This window comes from Palaemon carinicauda, unplaced genomic scaffold, assembly GCF_036898095.1.
Source record: "Palaemon carinicauda isolate YSFRI2023 unplaced genomic scaffold, ASM3689809v2 scaffold756, whole genome shotgun sequence".
Lineage (NCBI taxonomy): Eukaryota > Metazoa > Arthropoda > Malacostraca > Decapoda > Palaemonidae > Palaemon > Palaemon carinicauda.
The window spans coordinates 42,055-66,521 of record NW_027172045.1 but is presented as its reverse complement, the minus strand read 5'-3'; the positions used below and the strand labels follow the sequence as shown (position 1 = coordinate 66,521).

The window sequence follows — 24,467 nt, the reverse complement described above, 5'->3', positions numbered from 1 at the left end:
GAAGGGGATACCCAGGATCACCAAGAAAGCCGAAAGATGACACAAAATGTCAACGTAGACGTGACTCCCAACAACCGAGGGTGGCGCCACTTAACAAGGAGAAAATGCATTGTCCTCAGAACTTACAAGACTTTTCTGGGGGTCAAACCACTATCACTCTTACTCAACCGTTCCCAAGAAGAAACCAACTGAGAAGTCAACGAGGAGGGAACGAGGAATTTGAGCAAGACGTCAGGACCTCTCAGTCTTTGGGCCCCGACACACATCACAAGGAGACTCTTGCCAGCATGAGTGACCTCTGCACGCAGAGAAAAAAGGTGTGAAGATCCGTCTCTGGGCCTAACATGAAGATGCAAAAAGGGCGACCTTCCACACCAGGATAAACCTGCATCATGAAACCTCACGATACACACTCCTGATAGGGAAAAGAAATCAAAGTTTTAAGGCAGTTTGTATTTTACTAAATAAGGGTTAATGGCAGACAAAGACAGCCTTTCTGCTCTCTACCAAGCGAAAATAAAAAGTGACGTCATATCACTGTTTGTGTGTTAGAGAGGTGGCCGGCCTAACACCCGCTCACTAGCGGTGGATGGTTAAACCTCGCTAAAAGTTTTCTGGCTAGTTTCAGCTTTCCCCGAAATATAAAGCTCTGGGTGAGAGGAGGATAGATGTGAGAGAGGCAAGAGAGCGTGCTAGAAATAGGAATGAATGGCGAGCGATTGTGACGCAATTCCGGTAGGCCCTGTTGCTTCCTCCGGTGCCTTAGATGACCGCGGAGGTAGCAGCAGTAGGGGACTCAGCAGTATGAAGCTTCATCTGAGGTGGAAAATGTGGGAGGTTGGGCTGTGGCACCCTAGCAGTACCAGCTGAACTCGGCTGAGTCCCTGGTTAGGGTGGAGGAATGTAGAGAGTAGAGGTCCCCTTTTTTGTTTTTGTTTTGTTTCTTTGTTGATGTCGGCTACCACCCAAAGTTGGGGGAAGTGCCTTTGGTATATGGATGGATAAAACCCACTGTAAACAGCACAGCAAAAGGGTTTGTATTAGGTGTTGGAACAAAGAAAGACAACCTATAAAAATGTGAGTTCCCCTGTATTATATTTTACTATACTTCTCAAAGTTTGAAGTTTGCAAGTTAAAAAATATTTTTTTACATGTGTTTAATATCATCTCACCTAAATCTTCCTGCTGAAACAAAAGCTGGGCTTAACTGTATCCTCAGTATTCAGTGAGGAACCCTCCTCCGACAGTCCCTAAATGCCTAGAATGAAAGCCTTACCTGGGAAGTGTCACGACACCCTAGATAGTTACCCTTCCACCCAATAATGATAATCCCAACCTGCACACTTACCTGAAACCATGGATGATACAGCCATATGGACACTCACAAACCGAACAATGAGTCCTCCCTACATGGTCACCTTAAACCTTCAACGATATGCCATACCAAGATGGAAAAGATCCCCCTAGAAAGTCTCACTGACACAACAGATAGAACCTCCCTGGACAATACCCCCCCTCCCCTCAAACACCCAGGATAATATATCCTCCCTAGAATGTTACCCTGACACTACAGATAAGCCCTTCTGGAGAGTTTCCCCCGCACTCTAATCTGTAGGCATTGCCTTAATTATAGTTGACAACACACTAAATGATAGGCACACATTGGATGTCTCCCCAACTTAGATGATAACCCCTCCCTGGAAAGTTGCTACAAACACTTATGCAGATAGATCATCCTTGAACATTCTCCCCAACACCCCATATGATAAAGAAGTCATTGAACAGTTGCCCTAAAATACACCGGATGATGTGTCATTGCAATGTCTCCACAAGCCTGGGATGAAGTCATCTTTACATAATTTACCTAACACCCTACATGACAAGGAGAGTCGCCCCAAACACCTAGATTATTTATTCAACAAGAACAGTCATTCCTAATGATAGGTTCAATAATATTCTGGTATGATACCTCGGTCAATTCCTTGTATTTTATCATTCAGGTTTACAACGCTAACTTTTATGCTTTCCACGCAGTTCCGGTAGGCCCTGCTGCTTCCTCCGGTGCCTTGGATGACCGCGGAGGTAGCAGCAGTAGGGGATTCAGCATTATGAAGCTTCATCTGTGGTGGATAACGGGGGAGGGTGGGCTGTGGCACCCTAGCAGTACCAGCTGAACTCGGTTGAGTCCCTTGCCAGGCTGGGAGGAACGTAGAGAGTAGAGGTCCCCTTTTTTGTTCTGTTTCATTTGTTGATGTCGGCTACCCCTCAAAATTGGGGGAAGTGCCTTTGGTATATGTATGTATATATGAATATATGAACTACATACATACATATACCAAGGCACTTCCCCCAATTTTGGGGGTTAGCCGACATCAACAATGAAACAAAAACAAAAAAGGGGACCTCTACTCTCTACGTTCCTCCCAGCCTGGCAAGGGACTCAACCGAGTTCAGCTGGTACTGCTAGGGTGCCACAGCCCACCCTCCCAAATTATCCACCACAGATGAAGCTTCATAATGCTGAATCCCCTACTGCTGCTACCTCTGCGGTCATCTAAGGCACCGGAGGAAGCAGCAGGGCCTACCGGAACTGCGTCACAATCCCTCGCCATTCATTCCTATTTCTAGCACGCTCTCTTGCCTCTCTTCTAATTGTTTTTATGCCCCCACGGCCACAGGGGGGATCACCTGTGAACTAGTATGAAAAAAATAAGTCTTGATCTTTCCAGTACAAAATGATACCTAGAAGGTACTGTACCGCAGAGTAATATACTCACATCTTTCTCTATGGTTAACTGCTGCTGAAGCTTCCTCACAAAGAAATCCTGGAAGAATAAAAATTAATAATCTTCATGTACTGTACTCAGCTTTTTGTTGTGATGGGAAAATAAAATACAAGTGTTTTAACAGATACAATAAAGGTAAAATATTATTCTTTTTAGTAAGAAAAATGTATTATTTCAATATTTATCCAAGACACAATTTGGTTACATCTAAAAGAAAGCAGTTCTCACCCTCTCAAAGTTAAGAATGAAAAACCACGACCAACATGTCCCATCCAGAACTTTTTTTGGATCTCCCTGGCTGTGGACGATGTCAAGTGTCCGTGCAATGGCAAACCATCGAACTGATAACATTGAAATCTCCAGAATCTTCAATCGAGATAATTAAAATACAATAAAAAATCCCTATGAGTGGAAAGGCAGGTAAGATATCGTGAGCGCTGTGGTTATGTTTCAAAATTACTTTTGTACTAAAAATTTTGATTATTTTAATGTCTTCCTAGAAATAATATTAATGACTAGCATATTGCTGCTTCCTCCGGTGCCTTAGATGACCGCGGAGGTAGCAGCAGTAGGGGATTCAGCGTTATGAAGCTTCATCTGTAGTGGATAATGTGGGAGGGTGGGCTGTGCCATCCTAGCAGTACCAGCCGAACTCGGTTGAGTCCCTTGTTAGGCGGGAAGAACGTAGAGAGGAGAGGTCCCCTTTTTTGTTTCATTTGTTTGATGTCGGCTACCCCCAAAATTGGGGGAAGTGCCTTGGTATATGTATGTACATTGCTATGAATGGAGGGATAGTGGAACAGTAATAAACTAAAATATAAAACCATTGTTCTCTAGTCCTGGGTAGTGCCATAACCTCTGTACCATGGTCTTCCACTGACTTGGGTTAGTGTTCTCTTGCTTGAGGTTACACTCGGCCACACTATTCTATCTTATTTCTCTTTCTCTTGTTTTGTTGAAGTTTTTATAGTTTATATCGATATTTATTTTAATGTTGTAACCTTTAAAATATATTTTTCCTTGTTTCCCTTCCTAACTTGGCTATTTTCCCTGTTGGAGCCCCTGGGCTTATAGCCTCCTGCTTTTCCAACTAGGGTTGTAGCTTAGTAAGTAATAATAATAACCATAATAATAATAGAAAGGTAAAAGACCCAGACTATCCTGTATACTGTATAGTTAAAGAGAATAGACCATTCAAATAAGGTCTTAAGTCAGATAATAGTAGAGATAACAGATGATACAAGCAGCAGATTTGGCACACTTGTTCTCCAAATCTAATCAAATCTGGCTGACTGGCCAATTGAAAAACCAAATGCCACCCAAATTAGCTGCCCAATGTTGCCATTTCGTTTAGAAGTACTAGTCGTCCAAATTGTATGACCTAGATATAGATTCCTACGTTTTCAAAGTTACTGAGGTAGATTTTAGTGTTTATAAAACAATAACACATTTTCCACAAGTTTTTACTGTTTGTAAAGCACACAGACACATTTTTCTCACTAATATTCCCATTATAGATCCGTGGTAAACAATGGATGATTTAGTTAAACAAAAAAAAAAGACAATGGATGATTTAGTTAAAAAAAAAAAGTCAATGGATGATTTAGTTAAAAAAAAAAAAGAATGGATTTAGTTAAACAAAAATACACGTATGATCGATTTACTACGAAACGTGGCATATAAACCGCCGTAAACGAACAGCAGTTGCACTGTATTTGGGTTCCTGAATATTAGAAAAAAAAGCAACTTATCTATTGCAACAATAAGTAAATACAGATATATACCAGATAAAGAGAGAGAAGCCAATGCAACAAACAACAATGTTGCAAATCAATGAGGATGAGGACTCCCGACCTATCGGTGACTCCAGGTCTTCGCTGATCCATCCTTCATCAACCGAAAGAATCACAACGAAGATGTCCTCATTTACGTAAAAGGCTAAAGTCTGGAATAACAACAGCAATCCTAACATTGAGGGCACCAAGGAGAAATCCCCCCGCTTCAATAGAACTTATCACGGATAATAACAAGTCATACTTAGCATTATTGGCGAGGCTTGCTTGGTTTAGACTATATTAGCACAGGGCCTTCGTTTACAGATGGGTGTTGAAGGGGAAGAAGTGATCTCATTGGATTTCTGGACTCTTCCAAACCAACAGAGATGCTATTTTACAACAAGAAAATCATAACCTTAAACAATTTTGTCTTAGACATATACAACGTACGTACTGACATACACAGACTTCTTCTTCTTCTTTTTGTCTGCATCTTTTCCCACTTCTATGTGGGATCGATGTTTCTGGCCAGCGTTCTCCATCTACCTCTGTCCCACAGTTCATCACCGGTTAATCCCTTTGATCGAAGGTCATCCTTGATAGAGTCCATCCGGATCGCCATCGGGCGTACAGGCCCACCGCTGCCTCGCTCCAGAGAGCTCGGCCACAGACGGTCAAGATTCCAATAAAGGTGGGATAAAAATTTCAAAGCAATATCTTCTGTCTTCTTAAAAACAACAAACCTGTTTAAGGCCTATAATTTTTGTCTTTGTTTTGCTCAAGTTTAGTTTTCTACAAAACTTATGTAGCAGATTTCGAATTGCCCTGATAGGAGGACTAGCTTTACTCTAAAGAAGCTACTTCTTGAACATTCAGATGTCACCCAGAGATTTATGACAAATGGGTGATGGGATACAGATCTAATGTACTACTCCTGTCACAAAGGATCTACCTACACATATCTGAATTGGCTGTCTTCTTTATAATCCAGAGGAGAAAGATACCTCAAAAAATGGCCTTAACATCTGGAAAGAGTTGAAGATCACACCCAAATTCTGCTTAGCACTCATTAATCTTAATAAAATCAGTGCAAATCGTATTCTCCTTTTCATCGCCCTTTTAGTAACAACAATTTCGCTTTTTAATCATTTCAAAAATCCTTATCAATTGTTGTCAATCTTTAGGAAAACATTTGCTTGAATTATTGTACCATACTGTACAGTACTTGAACACTAACAGCCCAAAAAAGGAATGAAGTCATAACCTCTTTGGCAAATATAATAACGGTTCACCAAGAATGAGCAGTTTGGACATGGGACGAGGAACATTTGGTCAGGAATGGTTTAGCTATGGAGGTTGCCTCTTGAAGACCTGTAAGAAGTTCTAGAGGGAAACTTAAGAATGACGAGAGTTTGGGAAAACAAAAGAAAGGAGAGAGAACTCGATTCAGGTCTAATCCACATTCAAAATGGTAACTTCACTGGTCCAAAGGTACAGAAAATAAACAAACGGTTGGTCTTGTAATATTTTCCTTCAGATTATAAAAAGGGAAACTTATAATCAATGCAGTGATGCATGCGTCAGTAGCAGCAGTTAAAAAATATAAAAAGCTCTTATAAAACAGTAGTTTGTAACTTTATTTCTAAGAACCATGAAACCAGCTGAACTCGGTTAGAGTCCCTTGTTAGGCTGGGAGGAACGTAGAGAGTAGAGGTCCCCTTTTTGTTTTTGTTTCTTTGTTGATGTCAGCTACCCCCCAAAATTGGGGGAAGTGCCATGGTATATGTATGTATGTATGAAAGGATAAGGCATATCATTTATAGAGCTTCAACAAAGCCGTGCGAAAGGTATACAGTATACAAATAAAAACAGGATTTCTATATCGAATTGCAACCTGTACCGGCTAAACAAAAGGATTCAGGATAAACAAAACTTCATGATACTTACCACTCAATCATCACACCAGCTGTCATCTTGGGAGAGGTATCCGCAACAAGTGTCGATGTGGAGGCTGAACTTCGATGTGTGTTGCTGGCACTCCTACTTGCCTAGGCCGACGTAGCTCTCGTTCGATTCAGCCTTTTTCCCTCCGGTGTTATATAGAAGGAGCCTGCGGGAAGGATTGTCATTACCAGAAATAGCATTCAAGAATGCCACATGAGGTATAAATAGATGACAAATATATAAAGACTAAATACAGAAAATATTTATATTCCATACATACAAACGTCTGAGCATTGCACAGGAACTTTGTCTGTTTTACTTAGTGAATTCTAAAGTCATGCTGTGCTTTTCTGAGGGACAAAATGAATCCTTTCAAGTTTTTGAAGTATCGAGAATGACTTCAACATGTTCAAGCTGAGAACTGCCACGTTTACAAGCATTCGTCAGGAAATAATCCTGCTCACCAGTGGTAAGACATTTTGGATTTCAATGCTGTACATCAATTTTCTTACGATATCCAGGATATTACCATTTTTTACCTGACACCTGAAGTCATTCCAACTAAAATTTTCATTTTTTTTCATCTCTCAAGAACTCACAACATGATTTCATTCATCTACAAATTGAACCTGACTCTTGCTTTATGTAAACTCATAAGATTTCGTCATTTTACAACTTTCAAAGGTAATGTGTTATCTTACGAGATATGGGCTGGTCTGAAAACCGCAAGTTATTTCAGTACCTCCTTGTGTGGTTATAAAGGCTACATCATATATACCAAGGCACTTCCCCCTATTTTGGGGGATAGCCGACATCAACAAATTAAACAAAAACAAAAAAGGGGACCTCTACTCTCTACGTTCCTCGTAAGAGGCGACTAAAAGGGACGGGACGAGGGGGTGGGAACCCCCTCTCCTGTATCTACATCCTGTGAGACATCAACAAAGAGATAAAGGCTACATAGCATCTGTAATATTTAAGCATGGATTATAAATGACCATCACAATTGCAGATGCATAATAAGTAATAGTTTGTTGCAGTACAGTTCCCATTTGCAATGCCATGCAAAGATACCTCATCAAAGGTCATTAACGCACATATGCAAATGTATCTAACTTTACGTCTCGCAGGATTATATACAGGAGAGGGGGTTCCCAGCCCCCTCGTCCCGTCCCTTTTAAAAAGTTTAAAGTTGCGGGTTTTAGGTCTCCACAGAGACGATTTACATCGTCCTCTTCGGGCGACCTCTTACAACACGCAGGGATAACGTTGGCGCTATTCTATTTGTTTTTATGCCCCCGTGGCCACAGGGGGAACTACAAGAGGAAGGCCAAGGTTTGGGTGGATGGATGGAGTGAAGAAAGCTCTGGGTGATAGAAGGATAGATGTGAGAGGGGCAAGAGAGAATGCTAGAAATAGGAATGAATGGCGAGCAATTGTGACGCAGTTCCGGTAGGCCCTGCTGCTTCCTCTGGTGCCTTAGATGACCGCAGAGGTAGCAGCAGTAGGGGATTCAGCATTATGAAGCTTCATCTGTGGTGGATAACGGGGGAGGGTGGGCTGTGGCACCCTAGCAGTACCAGCTGAACTCGGTTGAGTCCCTTGTCAGGCTGGGAATAATGTAGAGAGTAGAGGTCCCCTTTTTGTTTTGTTTCATTTGTTGATGTCGGCTACCGCCCAAAATTGGGGGAAGTGCCTTGGTATATGTATGTATGTATGTATCTAACTTCACTCACTCCAAAGCCCTGTCCACACAATCGAGCATGCCCAACGGGCAAACAGTGATACCAGACCACAATAGTTAGTAAGAATGAGGGTTAATGACGTCAGAAGTGGGAAAACTAAAGGCAGGGATCTAGCAACAGTGTATGATGCCAGATCCCTGCCTTTAGTTTTCCCCGCTTCTGACGTCATCAACCCTCATTTTCACTAACTATTGTGGCCTGGCATCACTGTTTGCCCGTCGTGGATGCTCGATCGTGTGGACAGGGCTTAACAGAAGACTTAGCCTTCACGTTTTATAAAGTTTAATAACACTTCCGCTTCATAGAAGAGCCACTTGCTACATGACCCTGTACCAAACAAAGGGAGAAGCTCACGTTGAATTATAGCAAGATTATTCGAAGGACTCTCTCTCTTGCCCTGAAATAAAATATTTTTTTCCAATTTGCACTGGGAGTTAGCATAGCTCTATCCCCACACTGTGCAGTACTGTATATGATCTCTATCAAATACAAGAAATAAAACTACTCGTGAGAAATTCTTCTAATTTTCAAACGATCAACAAGGAGAACTTCTATTCCATCTTGGATGCTCCTTTAATTTGTGACCTTGAAAACAAAAAGATGTCAACTCTACCTATACAAATACCGAGTGTAAAGATGTGGCTTTGAATCTCAGGAGGATTCAGCCTTTTGTCTGCCCATATTAACCTTTTTACCCCCGGGCTATTTGGAAATTTCCAACCCTTAACCCCCAAGGGTTATTTTTTTTCAAACACATTTTGCAGTATATTTCTTTCAAATTGCTCTAACAGCCTTAATTTTCATCATAGAGAGGTCAGGTTGGTCTCATTCTCAAAAAATTATCAAAAATATGCAAAAAAAAATCTAAATAGTATTTTTTTGCAAGGACATACCGGTATGTCCATGGGGGTAAAGGAATGAGTTTTGTGAAACGTACCAGTACGTCCTTTGGGGGTAAAAGGGTTAAGCGTAGCTGAATCAACAGCTCTGACAAATGACACTAAAATCTTTCCCTTCAGCTGGTTCCGAAACTCCAGCCGGAGGGAATACTTTCAAGTCTGGAGTATCCTCTTAATAGAAAACATGAGTGACTCATTATTCTTTTTCTTGCAAAATGATTCTGCAACATTAAAATTGCTTGGCTATGGTGAATGTTATATTCTGTGAGGATTTGGAAATTCATTATCATTACTTTCATCGCCATTCCTCTTACCATGAATTTATCACATATCATCTCTTTCCCCGCAATTAATCTGATTTTCATATTGCAATAATTGCAGTAATGAGGGGTCCAATAACATACTTGAAATAAAATTACCCGAATCTCATTCTTTTAAAATACCTATTAAAGTAAACCCATCAGAAGGATATTGGGAGTTAAATTGCAGGACAGGATTAGAAATGAAACTACAAGAGAGATTACTCGAGTGCCATAAGTGGATGAGATCACGATAAGGGGTAGATGGAGATGGTTTGGGCATACTCTTCGCACTCCCCAAGAGAGAACAGTTCACAAAACTTTCAACTGGGCTCCACACAAGGCACTAAAAGAGTTGGAAATCACAGGCCTACATGGCTGAGGACTATGAAGCCTGAAGTAGGAGATGGAGAAGTATTGATTTAAAAGCTCTAGATGAGACGACTGGCGAAATCTAACCGAGGCCCTTTGCGTCAATTGGTGTAAGAGGAGATGATGAATTGCTTATGATGTTACTGCATACTAGGATCATAAATTTGTACTTGATAAATCTTTTCCAAACCTCATTGTTAACCCTTTTACCCCCAAAGGACGTACTGGTACGTTTCACAGAAGCCATCCCTTTACCTCCATGGACGTACCGGTACGTCCTTGCAAAAAAATGCTATAAAAATTAGTTTTTCATATTTTTTGATAATTTCTTTTAGAAAATTCAGGCATTTTCCAAGAGAATGAGACCAACCTGACCTCTCTATGACAAAAATTAAGGCTGATAGAGCAATTTAAAAGAAATATACACCAAAATGTGCTGGGAAAAAAGTAACCCCTTGGGGGTTAAGGGTTGGAAATTTCCAAAAAGCCTGGGGGTAAAAGGGTTAATGATGATACTTTTCCCTTTGAGCAATATTATTAGTAATATTATTACTAAGCAAGCTACAATCCTAGTTTTAAAAGCTGAGACTGATTGATTGATTTGAAGTTCTCTGGCATCTCGACATCGAGGGTCATTGACGCCGATATCGTTTAGTATAAAGATTAAAAGAATATTCAATTAAAACCAGAGAAGTAAATATGTTATAAAAGTTAAATAGCATTAAGTTGAAAACCTTCTGCATTATTTATACTTTCAATCAAGAATTAGAACATTACATCTTTAAGTTTCAAACGGTAGAAGCACACACTCTGCCAGCTGCTTCCCGAGCATTCCCGTGTGCCGATTCAAACTGCGCCATGTCACGGTATTCCACGCACAGCACGACTCCGCCCGTGGGGTCGTCTACGACTATGCGCGGAGTGGGGACCCTCACTGTCCCCGTTGCTTTCGTGGCCTTCGGACTTTCGAACGCTACGTCGAACATCGCCCTCGCCTGACGAGAATTTGATGTTTTAACTGTGATATCTGAAACAAGATAAAATTACAAACTGCTGGTAATAAAACCATCATTTATTTAATCATATAAATTGAAATTTAACTTACAGTGACATCTACAAATGATAAATAAAATTACTAACTGCTGGCAATAAAAACCATCATTTTTCTAATCATAAATTGAAGGTGTAAGTAATCAAAATCCAGGAATCAAATCATCCCTAGTCGTTTAGGTAGGATGGCCGTTGCATCTTTTAACGGGCAGTTAAGCACCAAGTGGGAGCAGACCGTGGTGCTCTGCTCCCTCACCTGTGGGAGTTTCTTCACTTATGACCTCTCGGCTCAGAACTGAGAGGAGTGGCTGAGGAGAGAAGTACAATCTAAAGGACTTAGGTTTGTCGAGTTAGGAAAAGTAACAAATTTGTGAATTGTAATTTTCCTAGCGATAAAATCCTGGAGCTCTTTACGTGTGGGTGTTTTTATTTCCGCGAAGCTGAATATAGCTGTTAAAGCCTTTTTGAGGTGTAACCACCCACCGCTAGTTAGCGTAGGGGGAGGGGATGGTGGGGTCAGTTAGCCACCCTGCTCTCACTAGCACTAGCGACTGACTATGATTAAAAGCAACTTGCCTGATGCTTCATAAAATGTTATTTTCATTAGTAAAATAAATTTTTGAATATACTTACCCGATAATCATGTAGCTGTCAACTCCGTTGCCCGACAGAATTCTACGGGAGGGATACACCAGCTATCACTATACTAGAAGGGGGTGTACTCACCAGCGCCACCTGTGGCCAGGTACTGCAGTACTTCTTGTTGACACCACCTCACTTTTTCCTCGGTCCACTGGTTCTCTATGGGGAGGAAGGGTGGGTCAATTAAATCATGATTATCGGGTAAGTATATTCAAAAATTTATTTTACTAATGAAAATAACATTTTTCAATATTAAACTTACCCGATAATCATGTAGCTGATTCACACCCAGGGGGGTGGGTGAAAAACCAGTGTACAAGACTAAAGGATAGCTAAGTATCCCGTATTTCATATAATCAGTTATCCACAATAACAATGAAATAATAAGTACCTGGTAAGGAAGTCGACTTGAACCGTTACTCTGCCTTTAATAAGATCGTCTTCCTTACTGAGCGCAGCGTTCCTCTTGGAAGGCTGAATCAACTCAAAGGTGCTAAAGTATACAGGGCTGCAACCCATACTAAAGGACCTCTACACAACCTTTAACCTAGGCACTTCTCAAGAACAAATTGACCACCCGCCAAATCAAAAAGGATGCGGAAGGCTTCTTAGCCTACCGTAACAACCCAAAAACAACAATAAAAATATTCAAGAGAAAGGTTAAAAAGGTTATGGGATTAAGGGAATGTAGTGGCTGAGCCCTCACCTACTACTGCACTCGCTGCTACGAATGGTCCCAGGGTGTAGCAGTTCTCGTAAAGAGACTGGACATCTTTAAGATAAAACGATGCAAACACTGACTTGCTCCTCCAATAAGTTGCATCCATAATGCTCTGCAGAGAACGGTTCTTATTAAAGGCCATCGAAGTGGCTACGGCTCTCACTTCGTGGGTCCTTACCTTCAGCAAAGCAAGGTCTTCATCCTTCATGAGAGAATGGGCTTCTCTAATCAGAAGCCTTAAGTAATACGAAACTCCGTTTTTGGACATGGGCATCGAAGGTTTCTTGATTGCACACCATAAGGCTTCTGACTGTCCTCGTATAGGTTTTGACCTATTAAGATAATATTTCAGAGCTCTGACAGGGCAAAGAACTCTTTCTAGCTCGTTACCCACCATGTTGGAAAGGCTAGGGATTTCAAACGATCTAGGCCAAGGACGTGAAGGAAGTTCATTCTTAGCTAAGAATCCGAGCTGTAAAGAACATGTTGCAGATTCGGATGTGAACCCAATGTTCTTGCTGAAGGCGTGAACCTCACTAACTCTTTTAGCTGTTGCAAGGCAGACGAGGAAAAGAGTCTTGAGGGTAAGGTCCTTGAAGGAAGCTGACTGGAGAGGTTCGAACCTAGGGGACATAAGGAACCTTAAGACTACGTCTAGATTCCAGCCTGGAGTGGATAACCGACGTTCTTTAGAAGTCTCGAAAGACTTGAGAATGTCTTGAAGGTCCTTGTTGGAAGAAAGGTCCAAACCTCTGTGGCGGAGAACTGAAGCCAACATACTCCTGTACCCTTTAATCGTAGGAGCCGAAAGGGATCTCTCATTCCTTAGATGTAATAGGAAGTCAGCTATTTGGGTTACAGAGGTATTGGTAGAGGAAACTGCATTGGCTCTACACCAGCTTCGGAAGACTTCCCACTTGGATTGGTAGACTCTACGAGTGGATACCCTCCTTGCTCTGGCAAACGCTCTGGCTGCCTCCTTCGAAAAGCCTCTAGCTCTAGCGAATCTTTCGACAGTCTGAAGGCAGTCAGACGAAGAGCGTGGAGGTTTGGGTGTACCTTGTCTACATGAGGTTGACGTAGAAGGTCCACTCTTAGAGGGAGAGTCCTGGGAACGTCGACCAGCCATTGAAGTACCTCTGTGAACCATTCTCTTGCAGGCCAAAGGGGAGCAACCAGCGTCAGCCGTGTCCCTTCGTGCGAGACGAACTTCTGAATGACCCTGTTGATAATCTTGAACGGAGGGAATGCGTAAAGGTCGAGATGGGACCAATTCAGCAGAAAAGCATCCACATGAACTGCTGCTGGGTCTGGAACTGGGGAACAGTACAAAGGAAGCCTTTTGGTCATGGAGGTGGCAAACAGATCTATCGTAGGTTGACCCCACAAGGTCCAAAGTCTGTTGCACACGCTCTTGTGAAGGATCCATTCCGTGGGGATGACTTGATCTTTTCTGCTTAGGCGATCTGCTGAGACGTTCATGCTGCCCTGAATGAACCTCGTTACTAGAGTGAGGTTTAGACTTCTTGACCAAATGAGGAGGTCCCTTGCTATCTCGTACAGGTTCCTCGAATGGGTCCCTCCCTGCTTGGAGATGTAAGCTAAGGCTGTGGTGTTGTCTGAGTTCACCTCCACCACCTTGCCTAGCAGGAGGGACTTGAAGTTCATTAGGGCCAAATGAACTGCCAGCAGCTCTTTGCAGTTGATGTGGAGTGTTTCCTGCTCCCTGTTCCAAGTTCCCGAGCATTCCTGTCCGTTCAGGGTCGCGCCCCAGCCCGAGTCTGATGCATCCGAGAAGAGATGAAGATTGGGGGTCTGAATCGCTAACGATAGGCCCTCCTTGCGAAGGAGGTTGGTCTTCCACCACAAGAGAGTGGTCTTCATCTCTTTGGTGACAGGTATAGAGACTGCTTCGAGCGTCAAATCCTTGTCCCAATGAGCTGCTAGATGGAATTGAAGAGGGCGGAGGTGGAGTCTCCCTAACTCGACAAACAGGGCTAACGATGACAGGGTCCCTGTTAGGCTCATCCACTGTCTCACCGAGCAACTGCTCCTCTTCAGCATGCTCAGAATGCAATCTAGGGCTTGGCTTATTCTTGGGGCCGATGGAAAAGCCCGAAAATCCCGACTCCGAATCTCCATTCCCAGGTAAACAATGGATTGAGAGGGAATGAGCTGGGACTTTTCCAAGTTGACTAATAGACCCAGTTCCTTGGTCAAGTCTAAAGTCCATTTGAGACTCTCCAGACAGCGACGACTCGTGGGGGCTCTCAACAGCCAGTCGTCTAAATAAAGGGAGGCTCTGATGTTCGATAAGTGGAGGAATTTTGCAATATTCCTCATCAGAAGCGTAAACACCATAGGAGCTGTGCTTAGGCCAAAACACAGGGCTTGGAATTGGTACACAACCTTTCCAAAAACGAATCTCAGGAAAGGTTGGGAGTCTGGATGAATAGGAACGTGAAAGTATGCGTCTTTCAGATCCAACGAGACCATCCAGTCCTCCTGCCTGACCGCTGCTAGGACCGACTTCGTCGTCTCCATAGTGAACGTCTGCTTGGTGACATAAGCATTGAGAGCGCTGACGTCCAGCACCGGTCTCCAACCTCCTGTCTTCTTGGCCACCAGAAAGAGACGGTTGTAGAAGCCCGGGGATTGATGGTCCCGGACTATAACCACTGCCTTCTTCTGTAACAAGAGCGACACCTCCTGGTGTAACGCTAGCCTCTTGTCCTTTTCCTTGTAGTTGGGAGAGAGGTTGATGGGAGAAGTGGTCAAAGGGGGTTTGTGGCAGAATGGTATCCTGTAACCCTCCCTCAGCCACCTGACAGACTGGGCGTCTGCACCTCTTCCTTCCCAAGCTTGCCAGAAGGTCTTGAGTCTGGCTCCTACTGCTGTCTGGAGAGGAGGAGAGTCAGTGTTTGCCTTTAGAAGTCTTGGGACCTTTCCTAGACCTGCTCCTGGAAGAGTCTGGACGGGTGCTTCCTCGGCTGGGGGCTCTGCCACGAAAGGGCGGAATAAACCTCGTAGCAGGAGTATCAGCCACTGGGGTGCGGTAGGTCCTGGGAACTGAAGGCGTAACCTTAGCCTTACGAGCTGAAGAGGCCACAAGATCATGAGTGTCTTTTTGGATCAAGGCCGCAGACAAATCCTTGATAAGCTCTTCGGGGAACAAGAACTTAGACAGCGGAGCAAAAAGGAGTTGGGACCTTTGACAAGGTGTGATGCTAGAAGAAAGAAAAGAGCAAAGTTGCTCCCTTTTCTTAAGAACTCCTGACACAAACATTGAAGCAAGCTCGCCAGATCCATCCCGAATAGCTTTATCCATGCAGGACATTAAAAGCATGGCCGAGTCCTTGTCCGCAGGGGAGGTCTTCTTGCTCAGGGCCCCCAGGCACCAGTCTAGGAAATTGAACATCTCAAAGGCACGAAAAACACCCTTTAGGAAGTGGTCTAAATCGGAGAAGGTCCAACAAACTTTAGAGCGCCTCATTGCTGATCTACGAGGAGAGTCGACCAGACTCGAGAAGTCAGCCTGGGCAGAGGCAGGGACTCCCAAGCCTGGTTCCTCTCCTGTGGCATACCATACACCCGCCTTAGAAGTGAGCTTAGTAGGTGGGAACATAAAGGAAGTCTTCCCTAGCTGCTGCTTAGACTGCAACCACTCCTCTAATATCCTTAAAGCTCTCTTAGATGACCTAGCAAAGACGAGCTTAGTATAAGTCGACTTAGCAGGTTGCATGCCCAGCGAAAACTCAGATGGAGGAGAGCGAGGGGTAGCAGAAATAAAATGGTCTGGGTATACCTCTCTGAAAAGAGCCAGGACCTTACGAAAGTCAATGGATAAAGGAGAAGACTTGGGTTCCTCCAAGTCTGATGAGGGGTCCAGGTGCGCAGCTTCCTCATCAGAGACCTCATCACCAGAGTGTAGCGAAGAGAAAGGCAATGGAACAGTGGTATGCTGAACAGCAGAGTCTGAACAAGCGGGTGCATCAACGCCTGTGGTTTCATCCTCAAGTCCCTGTTGCTGAGTAAAAACCTGAGGTTCAGGCTGCAAAGACTGATCAAGAAGAGTAGAGGAAGGTAGGCGCATGGGTTGAGGTGGCTGACTCCTAGCATGAGTGTCTTGCCTCAAGAGTTGCGCTTGCTGTAAGGGTGGCGGATGCGCAGTAGCAAGTTCCTGAGGAACGAGTTGAGGTTCCTGAGGTGTGAGCTGCGAGAGTTGAGGTAGCGGCTGCGCAGAACGCAGTTCTTGTCTCGCGAGTTGAGGTTCCTGAGGTGCTAGCCTGAGGAGTTGAGGCTCTCGCCTTGAGGAGGGTTGAGGTCGCTGCAGCGAGAGCTGAGGTGGCTGCCTCATGGATGGAAGAGGTTGTCGTACCTCAAGAGATTGCTGCCTCGCTGGTGGAACTGCAAGCGGAAGCGGAGGAAGAAAGGCGTAAGACTCCTGCTCCCATTGCTGAGGTTGCCTTAAGGAAGGCGGAGGTTGCCGCACACCGCTGGTAACTGGCAACTCAGTACGCGGTAAGGAATCCTGAGGAACCTCAACATCGTACGCCTGGCAGACTGGACTGCGGCGAGGCGGAGCGATCGCAGGAGGAGGTGTAACCTTCTCAGCCTGACACTCGCGCATTAAGACCGCAAGCTGTGACTGCATGGACTGCAGCAAAGTCATCTTGGGGTCGACAGACGCTAAGGTCTGCTGAGGTAAAGCCTGAACAGAAGATGAGGTCTGTTGCGGCAACACCTTACCTCTCTTAGGAGGTGTGCAGTCACCTGATGACAGCGGAGAGTCAGAGCTAAGCCAATGACTGCAACCAGGTTGTAGAGCTCTTGAGGTCTGGACTTTGCGTTTGAGAGGTCTTGAGACCTGAGTCCAGCGTTTCCTCCCTGACACTTCTTCTGCAGACGAGTAAAAGACGGGCTCAATCGTCTGCGGGTGGGAGTGACGGTCTCTGTTAGACACGCCCGCAACCACCGAGGATACTTCTGTGCGCCGATCAAGGCCTGCCGAACCCTTTTGCCCTTCGACATTGCTTCTCCCCTGGGCTTGGGAGCTTGCAAGAGGTCCCGGACTGGGAGGACGACTGGCACGCACAGAAGTACCCTCACGCACCACACTGACACTGACACTAGCACTTGGCACTGCACTGACACTAGTACTCGGCACAACACTGGCACTATCACCTCCCACTGCACTTTTGACCTTAAGTTCTTTGACTTCTGCCATAAGAGACTTATGGTCACTAACCACCGATTCCACTTTGTCTCCTAAGGCCTGAATGGCACGCAAAAGAACGGACATATCAGGTTGAGCACAAATAGAAGGTTCGGGGGTAGCCACTACAGGGGGAGGAAAAGGTTGAGGATCGTGTGGTGAGGAAAAAAGTGAAGAGCGAGAAGAACTCCTCCTAACCCTCTCTCTCTCTAACTTGGTTGAATATTTTAGGAATCGCACAAATTCAAGTTCCGAAAGTCCGGCGCATTCCTCACATCGATCTTCCAACTGACAGGGTCTTTCCCTACAGTCAGAACAAGCGGTGTGAGGATCAACCGAGGCCTTCGGAACACGCCTATTACAAGACCTACATCGTCTATGGGGTGGGGCTTGTGAAAGGTCAGACATCTTGAATCAAAGAGTTAGTCAAGGGGGATTCCAAATCAAGCAAAAAGATCGTTAACCATTAATCAAAAACCAAATAAGAGCTATCTAAGCTAATTATGAAGGTCTCCAGTATAGCGAAAGCTGAAATCTTGAAGAAAACTTCACCAAAAGCCGTGAACAATACTTCAAAATCATAAGTGTATCCCAGAACGTCTTGCCGGAAGCACGACAGAGGAAAAAGTGAGGTGGTGTCAACAACAAGTACTGCAGTACCTGGCCACAGGTGGCGCTGGTGAGTACACCCCCTTCTAGTATAGTGATAGCTGGCGTATCCCTCCCGTAGAATTCTGTCGGGCAACGGAGTTGACAGCTACATGATTATCGGGTAAGTTTAATATTGAAAAATGTTTTTTTCTCTTTCAGAGCGACCTTCCTTGGGGCTCACAGGTTTTCCGTGCAAGGCAAGACAGCGAGAGGCCTTACGGTTGGGCACTCGAAGGGAGCAGACATCCTGCCTAGACCAAACCCTCGGCGAGAGTCTGAAGGTCTTCGACTAAGAGTTTTGCGCCCGCTCACCTGTTTTGGCCTCGGCTTCTACTCGCCACGACGATCGCTCTGCTTCGGCAGGCAGGCGGGAGCGGTCAATGACAAGGACTCAGAAGAAATTGATTTACAATTCACATAATTCAACTAACAACTTATTACTCAAGTAAACAAGAAATGAATAAGGACAGTCAGAGATGTATCATATCTTAATGGAAAAGGGATCAAGTGTTGATCATATGTGTACAGTATATGATCAGGCTCTAGGACATAGTCTCGTCCCTTGCCTCTGCCATTCATGAACGACTTTTAAACCTTTCAAATGTCCTTTCAATGTCCTTAGATAAACAAAGAATAAGTTCTTGACTGTTTAGCATCCAACACCACCTAGTCATTTTGCTCTACGATGTTCTACCTTCCAGGCTGATGTCTGCTCATGATTACCACCACACAGATAAGGCATTGTTTGTGGAATTCTCTGTTGATGCAACTCTAAATTCAAGATAATTCTACTATCGTTAGATTTCAACCTGAAGGCCCGCTCGTAAATACGTTAGTCAATGCAGGTATTTAAAACTGAAAAATAACTAAAACATTCAACAACAGACAGATAACTGACATGTTTTTGTGGATGCCAACAGCAAGGAAAATCCGAAAGCATTTCAAATCGCAGTAGAACTTCATAAGTTCAAAGTTAGAGCAAATGTTTTTATGCTGACCAGGCTGACATGAGGCTGACATGAGTCTTTTTATAGTTTATATAAAACATATCTGTTTTTGACGTTATTAATAGTTTACTGTATATAGGACATATCTGTTTTGACGTTGTTACTGTTTTTAGAATGATTTATATTGTTAATTTATTCTCATCATTTATTTATTTCCTTATTTCCTTACCCCACTGAGCTATTTTTCCCTATTGGAGCCCTTGGGCTTATAGCCTCTTGCTTTTCCAACTAGGGTTGTAGCTTGGCTAGTAATAATAATAATAATAATAATTCAAAAGTCTGTTAAATACATCGAGGTCAATCACACCAACATATTTAATATAAGTTAACCCTTTTACCTCCAAAGGACGTACTGGTACGTTTCACAAAACCCATCCCTTTACCCCCATGGACGTACTGGTACGTCCTTGCAAAAAAAATACTATAAAATTTTCTTTTGATATTTTTGATAATTTTTTGAAAAACTTCAGGCATTTTCCAAGAGAATGAGATCAACCTGACCTCTCTATGACAAAAATTAAGGCTGTTAGAGCAATTTAAAAAAAGTATACTGCAAAATGTGCTGGGAAAAAATAACCCCTTAGGGGTTAAGGGTTGGAAATTTCCAAAGAGCCTGGGGGTAAAAGGGTTAAAAAAGCGATAAAGTTCTAACAAACTTAAAAGTGGCAAATCATAACTGATATTGCATACAGAAGTCCTCAACTAACAAACTTAATAGGTTCAAAGAAGATTTTTACAAGTCGACTTGCCATGTGGGAAACGTTCAGATGGAAGTACCCATGTCCACAGATCCTTATAGAGGTGAGTTACTTTGACACTAAATAGTTTTTTGCGTAGTTTTTTCCAAGTCTCGTGTTCCGTTTTGGGTCAGGAGAACCTAGTCTCCTATCTAGGCTCGATCTTATTATCCAGCCGGTCTCTCGGCCCGTAAGACCACCCCCGCCTCCTAAAGTATGTCTCCTAAGAAAGTAGTTCGAGGTAAGTACTCCGTGTTGGAACAAATCACACATTTTAACCCTTTTACCCCCAAAGGACGTACTGGTACGTTTCACAAAACCCATCCCTTTACCCCCATGGACGTACCGGTATGTCCTTGCAAAAAAATGCTATGAAATTTTTTTTTTCATATTTTTGATAATTTTTTTAAAAAATTCAGGCATTTTCCAAGAGAATGAGACCAACCCGACCTCTCTATGACAAAAATTAAGGCTGTTAGAGCAATTTAAAAAAAAAAAATACTGCAAAATGTGCTGGGAAAAAAATAACCCCTTGGGGGTTAAGGGTTGGAAATTTCCAAAGAGCCTGGGGATAAAAGGGTTAAGTAATTTGTATTTTTCCTAACAGTACTTACCTCGAACTACTTTCGGGTTATGGCCCGCCCATCCTACCCCGAGTGTCTTACGGGACTTTGATACCATATCTATCATAAACTTACTGGTGACCGAGACCTGGCCACGCGCGCTCACTGACCCGGGTCGCCTCAGGGCGCGTATTCATCCGCTACAGAGGGACCCACTATAGCAAACGGAGATAGGGGAAACTACACAAAATTCTGGTCGGTTGGGAGGAGAATCCCAGATACTCCTAAGAAAGTAGTTCGAGGTAAGTACTCCATGTTGGAACAATTATAATTTCAGTTGGATCTGTGTTTGTATCTCCAAATGTTTTAAAAGCTGAGATTAATTGATTGATGTGAAGTTCTCTGGCATCTTGACATCGAGGGTCATTGACGCCGATTTCCTTTGCTATAAATAAAGATTAAAAGAATATTCAATCCAAACCAGAGAAGCAAATATATTATAAAAGTTAAATAGCATTAAGTTGATAATCTTTTACATTATTTATACTTTCAATCAAGGATTAGAACATTACATCTTTAAGTTTCAAACACAAGAAGCACTCACTCTGCCAGCTGCTTCCCGAGCATTCCCGTGTGCCGATTCAAACTGCGCCATGTCCCGGTATTCCAAGCACGGCACGGCTCCGCCCGTGGGGTCGTCTACGACTATGTGCGGAGTGGGGACCCTCACTGTCCCCGTTGCTTTCGTGGCCTTCGGACTTTTGAACTCTCCGTCGAACATCGCCCTCGCCTGAGGAGAATTTGATGTTTTAACTGTGATATCTGAAACAAGATAAGTGAAATTAAATAAGGCTGGTAATAAAACCATAATTTATTTAATCATATATATAAATTGAAATTTAACTTACTGAGACATCTACAAATGATAAATAAAATTACTAACGGCTGGCAATAAAAACCATCATTTTTAATCCAGGATTGAAATTATCCCTAGGATAATGTCTAATGACTGGTATCTATAAGAAAAGCTATACAGTACATACATATTCAATATATGATAAATGTTAACCCTTTTACCACCAAAGGATGTACTGGTACGTTTCACAAAACTCATCCCTTTACCCCCATGGACGTACCGGTACGTCCTTGCAAAAAACTGCTATTTACATTTTTTTTTTGCATATTTTTGATAATTATTTGAGAAACTTCAGGCATTTTCCAAGGGAATGAGACCAACCAGACCTCTCTATGATGAAAATTAAGGCCGTTAGAGCAATTTAAAAAAAATATACTGCAAAAGGTGCTTGAAAAAAAAATAACCCCCAAGGGTTGAGGGTTGGAAAGTTCCAAATAGCCTGGGGGTAAAAGGGTTAAAATAGCTATGGACTGATAGCTCCCAATGCAAAACCTTTCTTGCTCATTAACCATTTCATATGTTTTGCACAACGGCTCAAAGTATGTCTTCCACACAGCACCATAAGGGACAGATTTACTTGTGCATCACACGCATGGTGATATAACGTCACCCTTAATGTAACGATACATAATTGAACATTTGTCAGTCGTAAGAGGCAATTACTGACGACATATCTCTATCGACCTAAATAACAAGAGGGGCACTCAGTCAAGAGCATGCCTTTGCCACACAAAGCATTCATACTTCATTCATAACTCCAATGCGTAATTGTACTACAACATATTTTCTTCAAAATCTAATGGCTTTGTCCTTGGGTCATACCCCACATGTCCACCATGTTTCGTTGAAATTGTTCAGCTACTGCACTGCAATCGTTCAGTGGCTACTTTCCTATTGGTAAGGGTAGAAGAGACTCTCTAGCTATGGTAAGCAGCTCTTCTAGGAGAAGGACACTCCAAAATCAAACCATTGTTCTCCAGTCTTGGATAGTGCCATAGCCTATGTACCATGGTCTTCCACTGTCCTGGGGCAGAGTTCTCTTGCTTGAGGGTACACTCATAATCACTATTCTATCTGTTTCCTGACTGAGCTATTCTTCCCTAATGGAGTCCTTGGGCTTACAGCATCCTGCTTTTCCAACTAGGGTTGTAACTTAGCTGGTGATAATACTACGGCTATTCAGATAAACTAGTCTTCATCTTTTGGCCAATATTCTTGAACATTAAAGACCAGAGGAATTACAGATGAGGGAGAAATTATATATAAAACAAGCCTCTTCGGTCCTTTCTAGCTATAAAAATAGCACTACCAAGAAACATGTTTACAGCATGATGAGAACTGCCTCAATAATAGCCCTACTGTCATCCCTAACCTGATCTTAAATGAACTGCTCATAAGTTTCGTAACTGCTGCTTTTCCATCAACCCATGCTGACCGACTTCAGGGCCCTGAGCTTATCTGCTGCCCATCAAAAGTTTCACTTTGAAAATGGGGAACTAAACTATATAACCTTCGTACTGACAAATAGAAGTCTGGGAAGACTTTAAAGGAGATATTTCTTCATCACACTGTTAAAAAGAAAAAAAAAAAATATTTGTAAAGGTATGATGGTATGAAAACTGTAAATACGCAGCAAACACAATTTGACCTATATCTATAGTGTACTTTTCTGTACTAAACCATTGAGCAGTAACCTCTACGTGGAGTCAGACATACAAATTTTGTTCACAGCTCCCTTGAATTCTAGGCAATTTAAGCCTAGATCTTCATTTCAACATGTTTCACATCTAATGAGTCTTTCCATTTGTTGTCCCCCCACCCCAAACTCTCTCCAGTCTAATTCTTCTTTCCTTCTTTTGTCATATGTCTGATTCAAACTCTTGACTTACAACAAATCAAAAGATAATGGTCATGTGTGTGTGGGGGGGGGGGGAGTGCAGACAAGGGGAAGTGTGGTGAAGCACAATTGAAAATAATATGGACGTCATAGATATTTCAAGAATCGAGATGATTAGGAAATTGGATAAGTCAATGAAGTAGTTCAAATGGAATTAAGCGGTGAATAACTCATATAATGGCTCAGAAAGCAAGGTAGAAAAGGGGCGTGTTATTGAAGAGAACTGTGCAATAACTCGTTCATTTTAGTCCCGTATAATTTATCAAAATACCGTTTGAAAAGACATGATAAGGCTGAAATACCTTTTCTATGTACTAGAAGATTTTATGTGAAGGAGTTAACGTACTTTAAATACTGTACCTTTTCCTTGGAGCTTCTCTTCAAATGGACCTTCCCCTTCATTGATGCACCCGCCTTCCATCTGACCCGTGGCGACGAAGCGCGACGTCCCTAGAGCCTGGTGTACGGCGTCGTACATTTTCGATGTCATGGCAAAAGGTCCTGAAGTTGTCAGAGAGAATATCAGCACATAATACAGTACAGTAATCAATAAAATCCAATGTATTAAATACAGCAATATATCTAAACATGTACTAGAGCAATGTATAAGCATAATGAATATTAACATCACAGTAAAATATTTTTTAAACAAAATTGATTTTCTAGTACAAAATTTTCATTTTACAATTACTTTAGCTTATCTTTATGTACAATTCAATTTCAGACGCATTCCCCTCGGTATCTGCATGACATCGATGCCTCCAGTAGCAGTACTGCAAAAGGCATTTTCTACAGATCCTCACATTGAGTGGCTAGAACTCGATAGTATTTTGTCTAACCCAAGATTAAAAATGACAAATTTAAAAAGTAATTTGTATTTTCCTAATTATACAAACCCAAGTTCTTTACTCACAGGAGAAGGAGAACATCGAAGCTGGGATACGGCAGTTAAAACTTTTAACTCTTTTACCCCCAAAAGGACATACTGGTACATTTCAATAAACTCATCCCTTTACCCCCATGGACGTACCGGTACGTCCTTGCAAAAAACTGCCATTTACATTTTTTTTGCATATTTTTGATAATTTTTTGAGAAACTTCGGCCATTTTCCAAGGGAATGAGACCAACCTGACCTCTCTATGACAAAAATTAAGCCTGTTAGAGCAATTTGAAAAAAAAAATATACTGCAAAATGTGCTTGAAAAAAATTAACCCCTGGGGGTTAAGGGTTGGAAAATTCCAAATAG

The 24,467-nt window shown here is 42.7% G+C and overlaps 1 protein-coding gene across 1 annotated transcript in view; it reads right to left on the bottom strand.

Moving 5' to 3' along the window:
- LOC137637455 (ketosamine-3-kinase-like) overlaps nt 1-23,716 on the bottom strand; it is a 34,738-nt gene extending 11,022 nt beyond the window's left edge. Inside the window, exons 1-5 of the mRNA XM_068369646.1 lie at nt 23,580-23,716; nt 21,011-21,228; nt 10,630-10,847; nt 6,509-6,671; nt 2,778-2,825 (exon numbers count right to left, since the gene is read on the bottom strand). Of these exons, the coding sequence (XP_068225747.1) occupies nt 10,794-10,847; nt 21,011-21,228; nt 23,580-23,709 (402 nt within the window). The 5' untranslated portion in view covers nt 23,710-23,716 and the 3' untranslated portion in view covers nt 2,778-2,825; nt 6,509-6,671; nt 10,630-10,793. The remainder of the gene's footprint in view (nt 1-2,777; nt 2,826-6,508; nt 6,672-10,629; nt 10,848-21,010; nt 21,229-23,579) is intronic.
- Nucleotides 23,717-24,467: the final 751 nt, after the last annotated feature.